This window comes from Hetaerina americana, unplaced genomic scaffold (assembly GCF_022747635.1).
Source record: "Hetaerina americana unplaced genomic scaffold, ioHetAmer1.1.p SCAF_13, whole genome shotgun sequence".
NCBI lineage: Eukaryota > Metazoa > Arthropoda > Insecta > Odonata > Calopterygidae > Hetaerina > Hetaerina americana.
The window spans coordinates 5,039,743-5,053,826 of NW_027286403.1; the positions used below are offsets into that span (position 1 = coordinate 5,039,743).

The following is a 14,084-nucleotide window of genomic DNA, read 5'->3' on the forward strand; positions in this document are numbered from 1 at the left end:
GTCCCCTCGGCCGTCTCTCGTCCGTCTCTCGTCCGCCGTCTCCCGTTCACGTCTCTTGTGGGCCTCTGCTTCGTCTCCTCCCGCCTGCTCGCCTCTCGCAGTTTCGCGCTCCTCCCTCGACTTCCCCGTTCTCCTTCAGCAACCCCCCCCTCGCTTCGCCTCTCCTCCGGACCTTCGCGCCGCATTTCTGGGTCATGGGGGAGGGGGTCCTCATGACCCGGCCGGGTTGGAAGAGAGGTGATGAGCCAAGCCAGAAGCTCTTGCGTGGACTCGCGCTTCCTCCCAAGCATCCGAAGGAATCCGATCGGAATGTGGGCCATGGGATTTGGGCACCTCACTCCGAAGGGGAAGTTTTCCTTGAGGAGGAGGGAATCTTCGGGATCCGCTTGTGCACTTGCGTCACAAGGGAGGATGTAGGCTGCGGGTAGTCGCATCTAAATGGGTTCATCACTAGGTGTGGCCAGCTTTATTGTAAGGGGCTCAGTTTTCAGGTCGCCTTTGGGCGCGGGTAGCTTTCATGGATCAGAAGGCCCGTTAGTATTTCGACGTCACCGTGCCGCGCAGACTTCCTACGCGTTTCCGCGACCTTGCGAGCGACTACTTCTCATCCTCGCGACAGCGAGGGCACGCGCGCAGAAAGCATTGAATTTTTATCAAAAATGTAAACAGGCAAGACCTACCGAAGGGAAAACCCACCTACGAGGGAAAAAAGACGCCGACGAGATAAATTGAAAATCAAAAAAAAATGCTTCCCTCGAAACTCGTAAAGGAGTGGAAAAACTGCCATTCATATTCTATAGTCCATTCTGAAATTTAAAGGCGGTGTGCATGTATCATAAATGACTATCTTCATGATAAATGAGAAATATCAAATGGCAAACTTTTCGTTTCTATCTCATTTGAGGTATGACTTCATTTGTTAAGCCGAGGAAATTAAGCCCAAATTCTACCTAAACATGCAAACATTTGAGGTGATTCTGAGACATTAAAAATTCCCACTCTGTACTAAATATAAGAAAACTCCTATTGTTTGTTGCGGAAATGTCTAAAGCTACTTTTTCTCAACGTCCGCTCAGTGTACAGTTGCCTATTGGTATCTCATTTCTTCCAAACACGAAACACTGAACAAGTACAGCACTCACTTGGTATTCCAGGACCCTATATTCCACGGATTTCCACAGTTTTCCGCATTTATTGCGACCCGAGAGTCGTTACTTCGCAGAATCATCCGGCCCATAATTCTGCGCTGCCACTACGACATAACGGAACCCAGGCCGTACAAAAGAAAGTACTGAGGAAAATCAAACAATGTTCCTGATAGTATTACATTAAGCAATACCTCCGAGTGACGCACGCTACCATTAATTTTTTAAAGTATGCTGTTTTGATCTGAGAAAAGCGGACGCTATTCGCATACCAAATTTCATCAGAATCAAAGAGATTTATTTCAAATCATTTTCTTAAGTTTTTGATTTTGCAGGGAGTGATATAGCATACTAATTTTTTTGCCATTTCATTGAATTTATAAAGCTTTTAGGACTAGTACTGGAGAGAGGGCATGCTCTTTAAAATCGCTATGAACATTGTCGGGACATTTAGACATTAGGCCCAGGACAAATGGTCACGGTAACTTTGGAGAATTTTAACAAATCGTTTAGGAAGTCATGTAGAATCACTTAGTAAGGATTCGAATTTACTAAACCTGCGAAATTGGTACCTCCATTGCAGAGTTTCGACGGTCATGCTCCGAAAAAAATTGTCATATGATTATTCCAGGTTTCATTACCAAGTATTTTATACAAATACAGATTCAAATTTGTGTAAAAAGCAGATGTTGCAATATTCGTCTTTTTTTTAGAATTATGATTTGTACGCAAGAACACATTCATGATCTGCCATCGATAGACGATGCCCTCGATGCCTATTGTTTCTGAGAGCGCAAATGGAGTTAGCAAACAAATAAGCTTTCCGATCTTGTAGTTTCTCATTGTATGGCTAATGTTAAGAGAAGGACACGAGTAAAGGCGACTGATAAACTAATTAAAAAATTTTATTGCCTTCTATCAGTTGTTTTTGTCTGGGAGGTGTCGAGGGGTATACAGGTAGATGTGATGGTGCCCTCTGAAAACCGTCAAGAGGCCCTCGTAACTGCACGCTGGGAGACGTCATCCGGGTACAGCGCCCGCGTTTGATAGGATGCGAGTTCGGTGCGCCTCCAAGCTGCGGATTCAGCCGGATGCATTGGTGGCGGACTCAAGGGAAACGTTGCTCTCCTCGACAGGCATCCCGGATCCTGGAAACATGCATCCGTAGTGTTCGCCGTGAGATGGTCTCCGCGGGCACCAAACTGTCGCGAGATATCGACGTCGAGCAGATGACGGGGGTGCAATGGTACAGTGGGAAGGCCAATGGTCAGCGGCGGTGGTGTAGGGGTGGGACCGGAGTAAGGGCAAGTGGAGGGACGGTGGCGTCGGTCCGCGGACCAGGGGGGACCTTGATTCAGGGAGCGGCGGGGTGGGAGCGCGTTGAGAAGGATGGAGCCCTTCAGTCTCCATTGGGGGATCCTCTGGCCCTACCAACCCCCTGAGGATGGAGATAGGTAATTGTGTTGTGGATAAGCGTGAGAAGTGACTAAGTGTGATGCTAAGTGCATAAAACTGTAAATATGAAGTAAATAAGGGGGAAACTGAGCGCATAAATGCGAAGTGATAGTGTACAAGTATGAAAAAAAGGGGAATTCATTGTTTTTCCCAAAAGTTGAAGTACACGGAAGAGTTGGTTAAGGAATCTCTGTGCCCCCCCCTCCTGGCTTTTCCTATGAAACACGCCTTCTTTTTTTCTGTATTTTCTATTCTTTCACTCGGCGATTGCATTTATGTTTATCTTTAGAGAATGCAGTGGTGCTGAGAAGCACCCTTCGCCAACTCAGCATTCATTTACTTATTTTCCTTCCAACCTGTCTAAAATTTTGAACTAAAGATACAGGTTTTGAAATATTGAGAGAGTAAGAAGAATAGAACTATTGTGTTTGAAGAACGTAGGTATAGGATGTAAACGTAAAACGAACGTACCTAATGCCGTTAAACAATGGAAAAACGAAATAGCCAAGGCCGTGAACTTGATTGGCAATGGATTTGTTTAAAGGGGTGGGTAAAAACAAGGTAACAATTAGAGGAAAAAATGAAAATCATGCATTCAACCACTCGATTGTGGTTGGGAAACAGTGACCCTCCTGAACCTCAATCATGCACAAACAAAAATAAATAAGGGCAACAGACTCACAACAACTCGATCACTCAGGTGTGTTAAGGAATAACAGTGACTCTTGTAACTCGTATTCACGCACACACATCAGAAGTTTGCAAAAATTCTTCTCTGAAGAGACCTGCTTGGCAGGCAAAACACCTGGTGTCAGGTTTCCTATAGGCACTTACCTTCTCCCACTACCTACCAACATCCTTAGTGTGATTGGCAGATCCCTGAAATAGGAGAAATTCTAGCAAACCTTGAGTGTACGAGTAGGATTGATTCACAAAGGTTTCACAAAGGCTTCATAAAGCTTTTTTTGTACCCTTATAGTTTGTATTCTTCTGTGTGAAGATTCTTATCTGAAGAGGCCTGCTTGGCAAGCGAAACACCTGGGGTTGCACATCATAGCACATCACTATGTATACAGTGGTAGTAACTTATAAATTGACACACTATGTACATGATCTTGAGGGAGGCATCATATTCTGGAATCAGGTAAATATTTCACCACTGAGATATATTTTTGCTGCCTCTTAAATTTACCAACCATTTTAAAAGGGGTTTTACCTGAAAAACTCTGGCTAAAGTAGTCAAATTTTGATTCTTTACTGACCAATACCATTACTAAGTTCTTATTTTACTACACAAGCAAATTTTATGATACTTTTTCAATGAACATCCATTTAAATTGAGAAAAATCATTGCCATTTTTATTTTGACTAAAATACCGTGAAACCATACTCAATTACGACACCCTTTTTGATGTGTGCATTGCTTCCAAATAGCTACGTTTGAATTTCTATATAATGTTTGAAAATGTTATCCATGGATATTTTAACCTAGCATAGGTGTTAAAATTGTTCAGGTGCAATATTATTTGCATGCTATAAAGCTGTTATTTGGCTGTTTGGGTAATCACTGCATTCACTTGTGGTTTCAATAAAAAATTTAAATTAATCTCATACAAAAACTCATTCAGATAATGCCCCAAATGTTTCTCTTAGATAAAGAAATGTACCTCTACAAAATTTAGTGCTTTCATTTTTATTGTTAGTAAAAAATTTACACTTCGTACACATTTTAAACTATATACAAAGACTTCTTCTACCATTTTCTCATCACATTCAACCTTTACATCATTTTCAACGACTGCAATTCCTCATTTTCAATCATATTCAAAATCATGCACTAAAATTCTATTTACTTGAGGGAAAAAATAGACAAAAAATTGAGACGATTCTATTTTAGTGCAAAATGAAAGACGTGTTTTGAATGATTATGAAAATGACTTTGTGAAGTGCAAAATGCAGACAAAAGCAATGATTATCACAATGAAATAAATTCCTCTTTACTGACTCAAAAGTCTGTGTGCTAAGCACATGAGGTGAAAGATGGTGTCAAATGAAATCATAGTTATTCATTCCATAGGCAATTCCATAGTTCCAATTCCAACCTCACAGAAAAGGCTGGTTGTGACTTACCAGCTGCAATTTCAAGTAATAAATGTCAATGTGTACTGAAATCAAAACACTCATGGCATTGTAAATAACATTTTCTTTACATGTAGCACTTACTGAGTCAGTTATACTGAAAATGGCATTGGAGTGATGCATGCTGAGATGACAAATAGTAAAATATGCATTTTAACATGATATAGTATGCTGACATAGCTGAGTTCAAGGTATACATGTGTAAATAACAAATGCCATCAATAGGCTAAAAACTTTGGTGGCAAGATACTGAGAGTTCCCAACGGCTCCACTAAAACTGTGCACTTCCCCTGTGGAAGCTGCTCCTTGAATCGGTCCACCGGCTCCCCCACACTCCGATTTAAGAACACTCTCTTCACTGGGTCTCTCCTCTGTTACATTTGGGAAGTTTTGAATGGCCTCTGGCTGCAAAAAGGGTATCAATGAATATTAATGAAACTAATAACACATACTGTTGACACAGTAATGCAAGGTAATTGCTAAAGAGACCATTTCAAACGATAAAGTTATAATTTTTTCTCTGATGACAATACATGGATAGCATAGTTTCACCAAAGAAAAATCAAGTATATACAAATATGAGAAATTAATTAATGTATGGATAAAAATCAAAAAATTAATAGAAAATTAGTTTAGCATTTGTAAAATTTCATGGCAAATCAAGTGATTGAGAAATACTCATTAAGAGTGTAGTAAGGGTGTTTCAGAGATGGATTTTTACTGGGTCCTTGAATGTGTTGATCGACTGAATTGCTTCAAGGTACGTGACAAATTTATGTCGAAGAATTGGTACGGTGTGATTTTTGCTTTCACCTTAGAGTTCATTTCCTCTGTGGTGTATCTTAAGGGATTGACCTGTTAGATATTGATTTACCTGGCTGTTCAGTGGCTAAATGTGTGTATATATATATATATATTTCCCAGGAAGATCTGGTCCCCGAAAAATCACATAGCTTGGGAGGATCTTCAGGTGCCCAGATTGCCTGGGAATGTATAGGTAATGTATATGTAATGTATATATATATATATATATATATATATATATATATATATATATACCTGTATATATACATACATATATATACATATATATATATACATACGTATATATATATGTATATGTCTATATATGTATATGTACATACACATACACACACACCCACACACACACATATATATAAATATATATATATATATAAATAAATATATATATATAAAATCTACGTCTATCCTCCTGCTTCAATGACCACGTTTCTGCGCCATGCATAGCTAAGCTCCATATCAAAGTTTTTACGAGTCTTTTCTTAATATCCTTACTCAATGTCCGTATCTTCAACTGCCTTCTCCTTGTGAAAGCCCCTTTGCCTGGCGCAATTCTCTATGTATGGTTATGTATGTATGTATATATATCTTTACATATATATAATGTATATATAAGTACATATAAATATAAATAAATAAATAAATATATATATCAGTCATATTTTGTGATTGGAAGGGATGTGGAGTAGAGTTGGTGCCCATATAGCTCGGGAACCAATTCAAGGAAAGGACTGTTGATGATTCCTGATTCATTGCATGTTGTCTCGGTGCATGTGTAGGACCCACCCTTGGTATTGTGGAGTTTAAAAGTTTGTGTGAAACTGATCAGGAATGAATCTTTAAGTGCAATATGGTGGAAAGTTTTGTAAATGGGATTGGTGATGGCCAATTTTTTTAAGTGGCCTATTTTTTTAGTGTTCTAAGTGTTCCTTTAACCTGGTAATGGCATCAAATTTTGTCGGTCCAATTTATTATGTGACTAGAACTGCACTTCATCTTGTGAATTCTAGACTTAACTGATGTGGGTGTTATGTCTTTAGATTTACTCAGCAAGTTTCGTGAGTTATTTGGCTTACTGAAAATGATGTTGATGTCTGCTTGTACAAAGATGTTGTGAAGCCATTTAGTGAGTTTGGGTTGGAAAGGGAGGGAAAGGAATTTAATCTTGGAAAGTTGTTCAGTGATGTGAGTGTAGTGTTTGCAAATTTTTTCTTCTGGTTCACCACAGCTCAGAGCCGACTGCCTTTTTCAGCGTCGCTTGCCAACATACCCCCCTCCAATCGCAGCCCGTCAGAGTGGTGCTGGGCTCACCTGGAGCGGCAGGAAAAAATCAGTACACTTATTTTCCGGACGAACCCTGTATATGTATTTCAATTCCCGGTAAAGGCAATCTGGGCACCTGCAGCTCCACCCAAGCTATGTGATTTTTCAGTATATATATATATATATGGGTCGCGGTAGTTCAGTGGGTAGAGCGTTGGACTGCTGACCGGAGGGTCCCGGGTTCGATTCCTGGGCAAGGCACTCTGGGCACCTGCAGCTCCACCCAAGCTAAAGTGTTTTTTCGGGTACCAGGTCTTCCTGGGAAACCATAACCGGCACAGGGAAAGGAACTGGCCCCCCTACCCTGATGCGTGAATTTTACACGCCGTATAGGGCTTAGTACTGGGTGAACTCTACCATCACCTACTAAACCGACCCTCATGTTGATTACTCTGTTTATGATTTAAATATATATATATATATGTATATATATATATGTATATATATATATATGTATATATATATATATATATATATATATATATATATATATATATATATATATATATATATATATGTATATATATATATATATATATATATATATATATATATATATATATATATATATGTATATGTATATGTATATATATATATATATATAATATATATATATATATATATATATATATATATATATATATATGTATATATATATATATATATATATATATATATATATATATATATGTGTGTGTGTGTGTGTGTGTGTAATGTACACCAAGATAGCACTAGCAAACTAAAACAAAAACACACAAAAAAGAAACACACACGTATGCCAAAATTTCAGTGGTGATAACCACCTTTCTCAAGGGAGAAATGGAACTGAGGGAAAGGTTCCAATAAGACAGAATAAGGACACTGGATGAAAGGGGAAGCAGGGAAAGATTTGGGAGGGGAAGACCTGGAAGGGGAAGAGGAGAGAGACAAGGGTAGAATATGGACCCCAAGGGAATACCCAAACAATAATTGAGGATTGTGACTTTTAAGTGATTTTTTATCAGATGTTTAGGTGTTTCACTTGTACATACTGGCTTTTTTCAAAGGTAAAGGACATGATCCAGTCAGATACCACTCAACCGATAGTAAAATTTGATATGATGATATGCCTGCATATTACAAATGTGATGGAGTTTTCTTTAAAAAGGCGAACTTCAGACTGGGAATTAGTTTTAAATTTGCTAAGTTATTTTATTTTACAGCAACACCTTTTTTTCTCAAAGATCTTGGATGTGATTGCATTGGGCTTGTAAATTTTTGGATCATTTATGCATTGTCTCTCTTGGATAAGGATGATGAAAGAATATCTCTTTTAAATTTTGAAGGAATATGCCTTGGTTTAGTGTTGTGCAGACAGCGTGAGCTAATGGGGAGGAGGAGGGAATGATGATCTTGCGACATTTTGCGAGCAGTTGAACGCAGATCTCATTAGGACTAACTGAGTAGGGGTTGTTAAGTTCAAGGATGTAGAAATGAACTTCATTTTCATTGGGTGGCATTAGGATAGGAGAGGATTTTAATTTGCCATTAGTTTAATTTTAATATGGGTGGTATATCTTAAATTTATCATTTTTTCAGGAAGACAATATGCCTCAGTGAAGGGAAAATTTAGGTTATCAAAGTAATGGGAGAGATAAATGACTCTACAGATTTTCAAAATCAAGATACCTGTACCTGCACAAATTGGTGCAAATTGTGGAGCAAAGAAATTTTACACAAGTTACTTAGTTCTATTTTATAATATCTCTGATCTTATCAGAAAATCATTGGGAAATGCATGGTCCAACCATGAAAATGCATGTACTACTTAAAATATTTAGTTTTCTGAGAGATATATTACCATGTTATAGTCCCCATAAATTAATATATTTACCAGAGGTAATTGGTCATCTCGCATCCGGCAAAATGTCATATGTTGCCCATATCTAAATGACTGCTCAATTCGATGAGTGAGTAGTTTCTCTGCCCATGGAACCTCCTGTAAGTGCCTGGAGAAGCTTTTGTTACTGAACTCAGTGGGTTGTTTGATTACCAAGTCCTCAAATATTTGATATGAGGAACCACCTCCGACACTTTCTCCCTCATCCAAGGAATAGCCTTTTCTCTTTTTAAGTTCCTCAATGGCCCTTTGGTTAATTTCATCATCGATATGTCCCCCATCTCCAGGTATTAAGCCATCAGAAACTAGTGGAATTGATGATGATGTCATTGAAGGAGCTGTTGTACTTTTGGTTTCCTTCCTGGTGAATAAAACATTATTTTCAATAGCTAGTTATTATAAAATGAACATTATTGATACATTCATAGCTCTTGTCAAGCTTAGAGCAAAAGATTATCGTTCACCAAAAGAGGGTGTGATCAGTAATCAATACATAAAAAAAGACAAAATACCATCGAAATTCATTTTCCTAAGAGTTGAGTTTTATTTGAAGGCTCTTAAAATCAATACACTACTGTAAAAAAATGGAAGTCATAATAAAGTGATAGGAGGAGCAAAGGTTTGCTGCTGTTGCCAAGGAATGATCGTGAGAAAATTTAGCAAAGACAAAATGATATTAAAAACTGTGTGTGCTCCTTCTGAAGAGTACATACAACAGTTCATATTTTTACTAATACATAAAACCGTTTTTCCACATGTGTATGCAAATCTTATTCATTTAATTTCATGGAGGCAGCGTGTAACAAATTATTTCATAAACTTTGGTTACCAACATGAAATGATTGGATGAAAAGAAATCTTCATCTGAAGGTTAGTGTGGTCTGAATGGAATTAACTACTGTGCATATTGATAAAATGGATATGCTGCAAAAATAAGAGAATTTGATAATACTTACAAAAAGCTATAGTCTCCTAATTTTAAAAATAATTTTTCAACTGTGTCCATGTCTTTTTCATAAAATTCTTTCACACCAACTGTTTCGAAGAAGAACTGCACTGGTGCCATACTATAGCAAGCTGCTAATGATGTTCTTGGGTAATAGGTGATAAATGCCAAGCACATTTCCTCTTTTGTGGAGTATCCACCCTTAATTGTGAATAAAAGTTAACTGGTTAGACAGGATTTAAAACAATAATCATGAATTAAACAATTAGCTTTTATGATACATCTTGTCGGCTGCTTGAGATTAGCTTTTTGCTTTAGAGGGTCAAGTAATTTTTTAAGTATTCCAAGTGTCAAGATTGTACTCTGCAGCTTGCTGAGAGTGGCATTTCATCTTGGTCAATATAATATACATGATGCCAATTCAATTTAATGCAAAGTAATATGCTGCAAAGAAGACAAAGCTAGTGGGAAAAGATGAGCCCAGAGAATTTACATGAAAAATTGGGACAGCAACGGAAAGGTCCTCTGCCCAATTTCATGAGTGATTTATTTCTAGTATGTTCTGTTGAAAGTCCCCAAAATTAAAATGATGAACACAAGGTGAGTCCTTTAAGCTTTGATGCAAAATCATATCAGTATCTGGCCCATGGCAGAGAGAAAACTTTAACAGCATTATTGAATGGTAAACCTCTCCTTTACATGTATTTAAATGCAAAATTGGCACATGAACATTTGTGGTCCCACTAACTTTGTAAGTGGAAAGGCCTCACCACTAATGGTGGGGACTAGCCAGTGATGGCATTCAGACACCCTCTGGTGAGATGTAGATTGGTACTGAGTGGTGCATATTAGCCAGTGAGCATCCCCATGCACTCTGGCGCTATAATATGTTCCATTTAGCATCTTTCCAAATAAGTCAACTATCCTATAGTGAAAACTGTACTGTCTCTCTTACCATTACTTGAACACAAAGACTTGAAACATGTGAGAAGTTGTTTCTCATTCTCTGGCAAGTTTGACATTTCAGGTGTTCAAATCACTCAAACTCACAAAAAACTTTTCTTGTTTACACGGTTTTTGGGCTGGAACTTGATGGGCACTGAAGAGAATAGCAGAGCAATGTTCCTAACAACAGAAAATTCAGATGTTATCTCAGTGATATAAGGCTTTCGCTATCAATAGGAGCCTCCCCAATGAGCTCTAAGGCTAAAGAGGTGCTAAGCTATCTCAATGATAGACTTCTCATTAAAGTAAACAATATAGCCCAGAAATGTAAAAAATACAAATCACCAATTTATTTAATCTTTTCTGTAAAGCATCCTCTAGGAATTTAAATAAAAAAACTGCTAGTCATGTAAAATACATGATGTTGCCTGCATATTATATAAGAGGATATGAGAGCCCAAAAAGTATAGCCCAGAAATTCTAATATGTTCATTTAAAACTCAATGAATATTATTTTGAATGTAAATAAAATGTAATATAATGGTTCAAAATATCCACCTTTGAATATCTATGGCCATTCAAAAACTGTTGCAATATTTGTTGTTGTACCTGAATATTGCGTGTGTGTGCATATATATATAAATAAATAAATAAATAAATAAATATATATATATATATATATATATATATATATATATATATATATATATATATATATATATATATATATATGAGTATGTATATGTATATATATATACATACTCATTCACATGGAAAATTGAAAAAGGAAAAGGGATAGGAACGCATATAAAGGACGAACACAGTAGAGGTGGGGAAGGCTGAATTAGGAAAATCATCAAGTGTCAAAATATTTCCTAGACTGGGACTTGAACTCTGGATCTTTCCACTTGCCGGGCGGCTGCTCTGACCATTTGAGCTATCCAGGAAATGTAATTTACACTGAGATCTGCGATGCTTTAAGCAACCGAGTGCCCCGATTCTTTGGCCAAGAGATAGCATTAGGGAGCCGTTTCTCCCACCAAAGGAGAAATAGACAACGCACAAGAGGAAAGGTAGTAGTTTAGCAATCATACAACATCATAAAGGATAAGAACAGTGTGTTTTGTGGCACGTACAGCCAGAAGAAGAGACGAGCCACATTGGCCTAATACACATTCAAACACGAAATCCTGCCAAACGGCAAACAAATACTCATTCACATGGAAAATACATATAAGGAAAAGGGAAAGGAACACATATAAAGGACGAATGTAGTAGAGGTGGGGAAGGGGGAATCAGGCAAATTACAAGGGTAAAAATATTTCCTGGACCGGGACTTGGACTCCGGATCTTTCCACTTGCCGGATGGATGCTCCGGTTGCTTAAAGTATTGCAGATCTCAGTGTAAATTATGTTTCCTGGATCGCTCAAGTGGTCAAAATTCAATGAAACTATGATGATATTAACTACAGATAAAATACACTGCATCTTTTTCTCAGTTGCCATGAGAGTCCAAGAAGTTAATATGAACTAAAAATTTGAAGAAAGATATATTGTTTTCATGTTCAACATTATCAGTAGTGATTTAAGAATGCACAGTTTTTGACAATTTAAATACACCCTGCCAAACTTTGCTATATACTTACAAATGTTGGTTCAGTTCTATTAATTGTCTGGTAAACACACTCAGTCACCAGCTCATCACCAGGAAGAACCTTAACTTCTTTAGCAAGCGATCTGGTCTGCTGATAATTGAAGTCATATCTGTTGTCCTGAGAATTACACATGGTTAGCATGAGTACCTTTTACAAGAAATACCCAGCTGTTGAATTTATAAACATAATATGATTTATTTTACTTCATGTTTAATTATATTAAACATGAAGTAAAACATCTCACAGAGCAATACTTTTACAGCAGAGAGGATCGTGTGACATAATTTCATCACATTGGAGCAAATAACAACCAAATGATGGTAAATAGCTTTAATAAATGAAAGAAAATTGTAAGCATTATTTGGTAGTCTGCCATTTATGGTAAATTTCTGAATGGGCACAGACCTACCTATTACCATACCAAGCAGGACAAAACCTGACACCCCACCCTGCAATAAATTTTTCTTCAATTCTTCATAAATTCTATCTCCTTTCATTTTGTCCAACATTTTGTCCTATCCTTTTCCTGTTCCTACCTTGTTTGTCTAATTCCCCCTTCATCATAGTCGTCAACATCACATCGCCAATTAACACTCTCTGAATCCATCTTTTCTCCCTCTTTTAGATTTCTCCAGACGATGCCCACTTCTCCTCCACTTCCTCATTTCTTTTCCTTTCATTCAACTTAACCTTTTCCATCTTTCACAACACCCACAATCCAAAAGCTGCCAATTCATCTTTCCATTATTATTCTATTAATATGGATATTTCCATAATCCTCCATTATCTTGTTTCAATGACACTGCCTCCATGCCATAAATAACAATGTTTCATATCAAAATTTTGGCAAGCTTTTCTTAACATCTTTAACCAATGCCCTATTAATTTCTGCCTTCCTGTGAAATATTCTCTTCCTTATGCAATTGTTGTTCTTATATCCCTTCTTCTTTGAACATCTTGGTACATTTATAACCCGATTATTGCATGCAAATATTTCTTCAACTTATAATAACATATTATATATTATAGAAATTCTTCAACAGATTCAGGCATGATGTAGTGGAAGTTCGTCATTATGAGAAACAAATTTGAACTTTTTCACAGATTTTATAAATCTGTGGAAAAGTGCAAATTCGTTTCTCATAATATAGAAATTCTATTGAATATTTCTTATTTCCCTCGCTTTTCTGGGTTTTCCATCCCCAAAATTAATTTTCTGACTTTTCCTGGCTTTCTAAATTTTCAAGGTAGGTGGTAGCCATGACTAGATAAAGGAAGGAAAAAAACTGGCATTTTGGATGAAACTATGGGAGGTATAGATATGCAGACCTAGAGAATGAGCTATTCTAATAGCATTGGGGGAAGGATATTTGGGGTCATGTTAAGAGGGATTTAAAAGTGTAGCCTTGGTTAATTCATGAATCCATCAAAAGTCTATTAATTATTCAATTAAAAAGTAATTTCAATCATAATATCCCCCAAATAAAATAAAAATTAAATATTTTCTTGGATATAAAGTAAAGTTTTCCAAGTTTTAAAATGGGTTTGGAACATACTTCAACAATAGGCTGAAGCTCTTTGCCACCGCGCAGATGCCGTAGTCTCATTTTCCTTCCAGCAAGATGAGAATGGAGTAGTACAGAAATCACATGAACACCGACCTCAGGAAGCATCTGCCAAAAAAATGCATGCAACAACCAATCAATAAAAAGTAAACCTTAGAGCAGAGAAAGTAATAAAATATTTTCCAATCTTGAGCTCACATAATATTTATC

The 14,084-nt window shown here is 37.1% G+C and overlaps 1 protein-coding gene across 1 annotated transcript in view; it reads right to left on the minus strand.

The window, feature by feature from the left end:
* Positions 1-4,294: 4,294 nt before the first annotated feature.
* The window catches only part of LOC139686142 (MOXD1 homolog 1-like), an 85,998-nt gene continuing 76,208 nt past the window's right edge, over positions 4,295-14,084 (minus strand). The window contains exons 8-12 of the mRNA XM_071583322.1: positions 13,866-13,982; positions 12,301-12,426; positions 9,720-9,910; positions 8,758-9,124; positions 4,295-5,144 (exon numbers count right to left, since the gene is read on the minus strand). Of these exons, the coding sequence (XP_071439423.1) occupies positions 4,926-5,144; positions 8,758-9,124; positions 9,720-9,910; positions 12,301-12,426; positions 13,866-13,982 (1,020 nt within the window). The 3' untranslated portion in view covers positions 4,295-4,925. The remainder of the gene's footprint in view (positions 5,145-8,757; positions 9,125-9,719; positions 9,911-12,300; positions 12,427-13,865; positions 13,983-14,084) is intronic.